The 9,449-nt window shown below is 34.7% G+C and overlaps 1 protein-coding gene across 1 annotated transcript; it reads left to right on the top strand.

Annotated features, from left to right (window-relative positions):
- Positions 1-3,108: 3,108 nt before the first annotated feature.
- On the top strand, positions 3,109-7,953 carry LOC143580155 (ras-related protein RABC1-like). The gene is made up of 6 exons (XM_077063260.1): positions 3,109-3,391; positions 6,262-6,330; positions 6,436-6,501; positions 6,588-6,709; positions 6,788-6,916; positions 7,807-7,953. Exons 1-6 carry the CDS (start codon positions 3,262-3,264, stop codon positions 7,909-7,911), a joined length of 621 nt encoding a protein of 206 aa, XP_076919375.1. The 5' UTR covers positions 3,109-3,261; the 3' UTR covers positions 7,912-7,953.
- Positions 7,954-9,449: the final 1,496 nt, after the last annotated feature.

The following is a 9,449-nucleotide window of genomic DNA, read 5'->3' as shown; positions in this document are numbered from 1 at the left end:
CCCCCCACCCCCCCCCCCCCCAACCCAAAAAAATAATAATAATCATCTTCAACTACTTAGGTTATTTGTAGTAAAGGGGCTACAAAATGAGACGATTTGTGTCATGTAGCGCCTAGTCAGTAAATTGTAGGTTTGTGGTTTTAGAGTGTAATGGTGTTGTACCTCCCTCTCTCTCTCTCTCTCTCTATATATATATATATATATATATATATCACTCACAAACATATATAATACAAACACAAGCATGCGAGAACTAGCCCCCCTCTTATCGCCCCCCAAATTGCCGCCCCGGGGGGGGGGGGGGGGGGTGTTTGCGCCTCAACTTGCCGGAAATCGCCCCAAATGTTCGCCCACTACATTTAGTCTTATAACTCTAGAACAAACCTAAGTAACTAGAGAGTAGTTATGTCAATGAAACCTAAGTAAATATAGAGTAGTTATGCCAATGAGTTTGTGACGAAGTGGTAAGGAAGAGACTTTGTGTTTCATGTGACTCAGGTTTAATTCCTATCCTCATCATTAAGTTTCAGCGGCACCGGGTGATGATGGGAGACTAAGCGAATAACTGTCGTTCATTAGTTGGATCATTGAACTGAACGGGTTTTACCTCAACTGACGTGCTTTTAGAAGAGTGTTCACGGGCGTTGGCCTTAGATGAAGGTTTTCCCCAAATCGAAAGGTGAGCATACCCCGATGTGAGGAATTTAACCAGTAGCCGATTTAGAGGATTCGTTGGTCGTTTCAAAAAAGCAAACAAACTATAAAGTAGTTACAGAAACAGCCCCTGAAGCTTATTTGTTGACATTAATACGACTAAAGTACCAACATTAACTTTTTGTTAGTTTATTTTAAACAAACTTACCTTAGGCCATCCGTTATGGTGAACGTGAGAAAAAAAATGTATCACGTAGGCAGTGGTGACTGGTGAGTTTCACATTTCACATCTAAGAACATGTGTTATGGTGATGTCAAGCTAAATTATTGATCTTTATACTAATTAACAACTTAAAATAATAAATTAAAACAAATACACAATCTACCCTCACAGCAAGCTCCTCAACGGGGCTCCGTGCCCCTCTTCATAACTCCACACGAATAGCCTTTAGGTTGCACTTAGTTTTCTCGTAACATCTGTGACCAACAATCATATACTAACTTTTCGATTATATTACTTATATCATACTTAATAACATTTTAGCGCCGGTGGTAGAGAACCATAACTAAGGTAGCAACTGTCTAACTGACTGTAACTTATCACTTTGCTTGTAGTTATTCAAATGGCTCATATGCATGATTAATTTACTCATAAGTTACTTTGATTTATATTTTATTATCAAGTTTTATTTTATTTGTAATTCAAGAAAACATAAACAATTAAGTTAAACAAAAGAATATTATATTATATTCTATTATAACATCTAACTATCTATATAATTGCCTACCATGAAATCCTACGTGTCACTCTCAGGTTGCTCCCCCCACTCTCTAAAGCCACCAGATTGCTTGATATCAAAATGAAGGTTTCTCATGCATTTGACCCGAATTCGCGGGTATGGGTCTTACCAAACCCGGATAGTCTTTAAATGGGTTATAAAATCTCAATTATTTGTGAAACTATTTCATAATCAAACAATAATTTTTATGGGTCATGGGTCTCACCAAACCCGGATAACCCTTAAACGGGTTATAACATCTCATTTATTTGTGAAATAACTCATTAATTATCAAAGATTAATTTCCACGGGTTATAGGTATTACCAAACCCTAATAGCCCTTAAATGGGTTATAAGATCTCATTTATTGGTAAACACTTTCATCGTTAAACCCTAATTTAATTTATCTCTTTTACATGTTCTCCTTTGTTGGTCTATCATCTCCTTCACCGGTTAACTTCCGATACTACCCACCATCGTCAACTACATCAGCGTCCCATTTTTCATTAGACAAATATATGTGTTCATGTTTGTTCATTTTAAAAAATCAACATGCCTGTGTTCGTTTATGTTTGTTCGTTAAAAAACTAAAAAACATACACATTTCAATTGTAAAAACCCAAACGCTAAAACATATAATAAAAAAACTAATATATGTGTATTAAATTAAAAAAAACTACGTTAAAAAAAATAAATCATCATAAAATAGCAAAACGATTAAAAATAAAAACTTGAATAAACTTTCGTAACACGGGAGGATCAAACTAATTATATATATTCGTGACCGTGTTGAGATCGCGTATTACACGTATACCATAAAACAACATTAAGCAATACGCGTCAATATTTATTGGAAAAAAAATCCAATGATACAAACATAAATACTTTTATTTGTTAAATTGAACAAAGATTTATAAAAAAAATTGGAAAAAATCATAAACCAAAGATTTATTTGTTAAACGAGTTTAGTTGATTGTGAGCTTTTCTTATCCGAGCCTCAAACAAAGCTCGTTTAGCTACCGAGCCTAAGCTCGAGCTTTGTATGCAAAACTTGTTTAGGTTTTGTTGAGGCTTGTGTATTTTCAAGTTTTACCTCTTCTAGACTTCTATGTATTAATTTCACACTACACATACGAGATCGAGCCGAGCTTAAGCTTGTCTAAGATATTACATGTAGGGTTGTTCAAAAATCTCGTGGCTCGTTCGATAAAAGCTCGAATAAAACTAGCTAGAAAAAACTTGATATGAAACAACCTGAGCTGAGTTGGCTCATTTTTGTAACCAAACTAAACTCGTCAAGGGCTTGACTTGTTGGCTCGATCTTAAGCTCGTTTAACCTTAAAATCAAAATCAAACTCAAATTGAACTCGAGCTCTAAACCACCCTGGCTCGACTCATGAATAGCCGAGCTTATGCTCATTTAGATTATTCTCAATATATATAAATTAATTAATAATAACAAATAAATCGAACCCAATTTTAAGAAAACAACTCACAAACCACTCTCAAGTTTTAGAAAAAATACTTGAAACAAACTAAACTCTCGTAAGTCAAAACGAGCTCAATTTGTCTAAAGTGGCTTTATTGCTTTAAACACAATTAACAATAAAAAAAGAAAAAGTAATAATTTCTTTTCGTTGTTTATTATTTTTTTGCTTACTATTATCTTTCTGTTACCGATCCAGATCGGAAAATATTGGTTTCAAATGCATTAATTTTATTTTCCGTTCAATCTGTTTCACCAATAATAATAATAATAATAATATTAATATTGATGGTTTGTTTGTGTAACATTACGTGATTGATAATAATAATAATAATAATAGCAATGGATCAATCTTCTGATTTTGATTATTTATTCAAGCTGTTGTTGATTGGTGATTCAGGAGTGGGTAAAAGCTCACTGTTATTAAGTTTTACTTCTAATAACGCCATTGAAGAACTTTCACCTACTATTGGTAACTTATTTTATTATGTTTTGGTTTTAATTTCAATTTCAATTTCATTTCCATTCTATTTAATATAATTTCGAGAGCCTCAAATAAAAGCTTGTTTAGTTAACGAGCCTCGAGATCGGCCTGATAAAAAGCTCTAAACAAGTTAGAGCTTTTTTGAGCTCGAGCCTCAAGTAAAGGTTGTTTAGTTAAGGTCTTAAGGAGCCTATGCTCGAGCTCGATGCTTGTGTATTATTCCCTACGTCCCATTAAAAGTGTTTCAAAATTTATTAGCCAATTTCCAAGTTTACCCTTACGCAGACAACTAGCATTCATAAAAAACAATATTGATGGACCCAATTTCCAAAGGCATTATTGTCATTTGGTAAGCAAAAAATATAATCATTCAATCTATGTTGAACTTTGTGCATGACACTTAAAAGGGACTGAGGGAGTACTAAATTTTATATTTTTGGACTTTTATGTATTAATTTCACATCAGCTCATTTGCATCGCTACTTGACATTAGCATACTTTTCATTAGGGGTACAAACAAGCCGAGCCATCCGAATACTCGATATCGGCTTGATAAAATGCTCGAAACTAGCAAAGCTTTCTTGAGCTTGTTTTGAGTCCTAGCTTCAAATAAGGCTTGTTTAGTTATCTCGAGTCTTGTGTAATTTAAATTTTACCTATTACGGACTTCTATATGTTAGTTTCACACTGCATATAAGGTACTACATGAGCTCGAGCCAAGCTTAGGCCTGTTTATGTTTTTTTCTAAAAATATATAAAGTTAATTAAAAACGGTTATAAAGAAATTAATAAATAATAAACGAGCCGAGTCCGAGCTTGAAAAACCGACTCATGAGCTGAGTTCGAGCTTTAGAAAATGAGCTCGAAACGAATCGTGCTTGAGCTCTTGTAAGGCAAAATGATTCGAGCTCAGGCTCGGCTTGTCTCAGCTCGTTTACACCGCTACTTAACATTAGGGGTGCAAACGAGCCGAGCCATCTGAATGCTCAAAATCGGCTTGATAAAAAGCTTTAACGAGCCGAGCTTTTTCGAGCCTGACCTCAACCCTTGTATGGGAAGCTCGTTTAGGCTCGTTAAGCCTTAACAGACTTGTGTATTTTTTAGTTTTACATCTTTTTCGAGCCTTGTATGGGAAACTCATTTGGGTTTATCGAGCCTTACATATTTTTAAATTTTAGCTCTTTTAGACTTCTATGTAGTAGTAATTTTAATTTCATACTGCACAGCCAAGCTATGGCTCGTTTAAAGTACTACACGAGCTTGAGCCGAGCTTAGGCTCGTTTATGGGTTTTTTCAAATTATGTACAATTAATTAAACAATTTTTAATTTCAATTGCATTTTATTTAATAGTATATAATTTTAAGCCGAAATGCTAATGTGACATTAGGGATAAAAATGAGCCTAGCAACTCGAATGCTCTAGATCGGCTTGATAAAATGCTCAAAACAAGGTGAGCTTTTTCGAGCTCAAGTCAAGCTTTTTTGAGCTGGAACCAAGCCCGGGTCTTAAATAAAGCTTGTTTAGTTATCAAGCTTGAGACTTGTATGGGAAGCTCATTTAGGCTTGTCAAGTGTATATTTGAATTTGATCTCTTTTGGATTTCAATGTATCAATTTCACACTGCACAGCCAAGCTTAGGCTCGTTTAATGTTTTTTTTTATATTAATTTATAAAAATTTTAGCTTAAAAAGTTTACATATTAGTTAATACATAATTAAAGATCCAAACCTGAGCATTAGAAATGAGCTTGCAACGAACCGAGCTCGCAACGAACCGAGCTCGAGCTCTTGTAAGTCAATACGAGCTGATCTTGAGCTTAGTCGAGCTCGAGCTCGAGCTCGGCTGGCTCAGCTCGTTGACATGCCTACTTAACATTAAAATACTTAACATTAGGGGTGCAAACGAGTCAAGCCGTCCGAATGCTCGAGATCGGCTTGATAAAAAGCTAAGCTTTTTCGATCTCGAGCCGAGCCAGAGCCAAAATTATAGCTTGTTTAGTTGTTGAGCCCGAGCTCGAGCCTAGAGCCTAGTGTATTTTTAAAGTTTACCTCTTATGGACTTCTATATGTTAATTTCACACTGCATAGCCGAGCTTTGGCTCGTTTAAGGTACTACACGAGCTTGAGCCGAGCTTAGGCCCGTTTAAGGTTTTTTTTTTTAAATATATAAATTTAATTAAAAATGTTTATAAAGTAATTAATAAATAATAAACGAACCAATCCAAAGCCAAGTCCGAGCTTGAAAATGCGACTCACGAATCGAGCTTGAGTTTTAGGAAATGAGCTCGAAACAAACCAAGCACGAGCTCTTTTACGTCAAAATGAGCCTAGTCGAGCTTGGGCTCGGCTTGGGTCAGTTCATTTACACCCCCTGCTTAACATTGAAATACTTAACATTAGGGGTATAAACGAGCTGAGCCGTTCAAATGCCCAAAACTAGCCTGGCTTTTTTGAGCTCCAGCTTCAAATATATAGCTTGTTTAGTTATTGAGCCCGAACTCAAGCCTTATGTATTTTTAAATTTTACCTCTTTTGGACTTCTATGTATTAATTAACACTGTACAGCCGAGCTGAGCTGTTTAAGGTACTACATGAGCTCAAGCTGAGCTTAGGCTCGTTTAAAGTTTTTCTCAAAATATATAGAATTAATTAAAAACGAATGTAAATTAATTAATAAATAATAAACAAGCCGAGTCCGAGCTTGAAAAATCAACTCATGACACGAGTTCGAGTTTTCGAAAATGAGTTCAAAACGAACCGAGCTCGAGCTCTTGTATGTCAAAACGAGTCGAGCTCGGGCTCGACAACACCCTTACAAGTTAACATTTAAATTTGATCACTATTCATCATTATTACAGGTGTGGATTTTAAAGTGAAATATGTCACAATTAATGGAAAAAAGTTGAAGCTTGCTATTTGGGACACTGGTAACTATTTTCATTTTCTAATTTATATTTTTTTATTTAATTAAAAGCCATTTAAATATATTATATTATCTAGTAAAACTTATGTGACAAATATTATTTTTGCAGCTGGACAAGAAAGATTTAGAACATTAACTAGTTCATATTACAGAGGAGCTCAAGGAGTTATAATGGGTATGTGAATCCATTTAAGTTATAAAAATTGTATCTTTTAGTTAAAACAATATTCACTAATTGCATTATGTGCTAAATTTAAACAGTTTATGACGTTACACGAAGAGAGACGTTCACTGATTTATCAGACGTGTGGGCGAAAGAAATTGATATGCACTCGACAAATCAAGATTGTATCAAGATGCTTGTTGGCAATAAAGTCGATAAGGTAAATGTAATAAAAACAAGGATTGGTTATATATTTTGTATATATTTGTTATTTTAACGCGTAATATTTATTATGCAGGAAAACGAAAGGGTTGTCACGAAGAAGGAAGGAATCGAGTTTGCAAGGGAATACGGATGTCTTTTTATCGAATGTAGTGCGAAAACTCGGGTTAATGTGGAGCAGTGTTTTGAAGAACTTGTTTTGAAGGTATATGTTATATGGATTATAATTTTTTGGTATATTAGTTTTTAATAATTCCAGTTATCAACTTTTGGTCGTTGCCCGGTCCCACCTTTTATCATTTTTAAAGCATATGAACCATGACTAACGAAATCCTAACGTCGTTAGTTTTTGATGATGTGGCATGCTTGCGTGTCAAAACTTGCTCATGTGGAATATCTGAATATATGTGGCGTGCTTATGTGGCAGATTGCACCACCATGGCAGCAACCACCACCACCACCACACGACCGCCATTGCCATGATGGCAACCACCACCATCGCGGCATCTCACCACCACCTGCTACCACAACGACCAAAAGAGGCGGATCTAACTCGCCGGAAACCAACAAATTGTTTTTCCGACGAGCAGATCTGGAATCCGGCAAGTATAGATTTGTCTGTCTCTTTTGGTCGCTTTGGTAGTGCAATGCCGCGATGGTCAGTGGCGAAGCTTGGACTAAGATACAGGGGGGGGGGGATTCAAAATGTATACAAAGTTTCACAAACGAGGGGTTGAGCTAAAAAATTTGACCGAAAACGGGTAAATTTACACTACTGCGCAAAAAAACAACCCCCCCCCCCTCACCCTAAGTAAGCTTCGTCAATGGCGATGGTGTAGTGATTGTCGTATAAGCACGCATGTATATGCCACATAAGCAAGTTTTTGACACACGGGCATGCCACGTCATAAAAAACCAACGACATTAGGATTTCGTTGGTAGAAAAAAGATAAAAGATATGACCGTCACTAGCCATTTCGTTAGTTGGGACTGGCAGCGACCAAAAGGTGATAGTTGGGATTATTTAAAACCAGTATACCTAATATTTTAGTAGCAGGTTTGTTAAAATAATATTTTGTAAATGTTAATATGCAGATTTTGGATACACCTAGTCTTACTGATGAGGGATCAACTGCGGTTAAAAGAAACATATTTAGACAGAAGCCAGTTGCAGATGCATCAACCAGTGCCTGTTGTTAAAGGTGATATGTTTCTATATAATATTTATTGTTTAATCTTATTTTTAGTTTTCAAAATTGTCTAAACATTGTTCATAAAGAAAGCTGTAAATTTCATCTTAAATGCATTGCTTCTTTTGTTATTAATAATTTGTTAATCTTATATTGAGCTCTTATATAGTTTAGGGGTGTTCGTTGATTAAACCGAAGCTACATTTTTGTAGGTTAACCGGGTATATCAGTGTTAACGTTTTCTTTAGCCTGAAAGTTAACTATAAACCGGTCTTTTGTTTCGGTTTTAGTTATTTGGTTGACAACCAGTACACTATTTTATAATACTTTAGGCAAATCTTACTATCGGTTGTAGATAAAATAGATGTTCAGTTCATGTGGAATGCATGACCTCAAATACCATTAACGCGTTTTGGATGAAGCAAAGCGGATAGTATTGATTGGTTTGGTTTCTCAAGATTGTTTTTGTTATACTAAATCCTGCTTATTAAATTAATAATATATTTGTATAAAAACAAGCTAGGACATTGTATGCATTGAAATTATACTACATATGATTTAGAGTATACAAGCCGTTTAATTTGTTTCCGTTTGCCTATAATCTTTCTAGTTGTCTCGTTTGAGATAAACAACGAACGGAACCAAACAGACCCGCTCATATTTCATTCATGACAAATACGGGTCATTTTTTAGTTTAAAAACATAATACAAAAGTTATAATGTGTTTTAATAATACTTTGGTGATATGAGTGAGGCCAACCCATGAAACAAAGTGTCACTTCTTGAACGGTCCAGTTTGCGGCATGTTTAATAACCGGACTAGGTATTCAACTAACAGACTTACCGGTGTACTAGTCAGACTGAACTCAAGAACTGAATAACGTATTAGTAAATTTAAAAATATTTATATAATGTTATTAAATAAACAAGTTTACTATAGTTATGTCGTCATTTTAGTTATATTTAAAAGATACAAGAACTACATTGGTTTCTTGAAGAAAACAAAACATGAAAATATTAAAAATTAAAAAAATAATAAGAAAGAAAAGCTATTTAATTTATATACACTCATCTTCTATATCTAATAAATTTGAAAAAAAAAACATATGCCAGCTTTGTAGGCCACCTAAAAGTTAGTTTCTCGCATCTCTTTTACCTAAATATTGGATGTCACGTGTCGACTTCATCAAAAGTCTAGATTTTGATTTCTCATCTTTCTCCTATTAAATAATAATGATTGTCTTTAACTTGATAAATAATATTCTTGCACCATAACTCATTCTCTAAACTTTAATAAAAATACGATTGAGAAATATAAGATATGTTATTTAAAATATATAATTTATAAACATTTACAAGAAATATGATGACACAATTTTTTTCAAACCTAGCATTGAAACGGAATACCAAACTTTTTATTAGTGTTTGCGACTCGTAACTTTCAAAGAATTTAAAGTTTGTCCATACCCGACCCATACAGTTAGACCCTTCGAATGCCCGGGTCCCAGTCTGGCCGATCGGGTGCGGTCTAACCCTGAAAACAATGGT

Source organism: Bidens hawaiensis, unplaced genomic scaffold (assembly GCF_021521415.1).
Source record: "Bidens hawaiensis isolate Kalapana, Puna unplaced genomic scaffold, B.hawaiensis_p1.1 tig00030251_1, whole genome shotgun sequence".
NCBI lineage: Eukaryota > Viridiplantae > Streptophyta > Magnoliopsida > Asterales > Asteraceae > Bidens > Bidens hawaiensis.
Note: the sequence above shows the minus strand (reverse complement) of the source record. Positions and strands in the feature narration are given on the sequence as shown.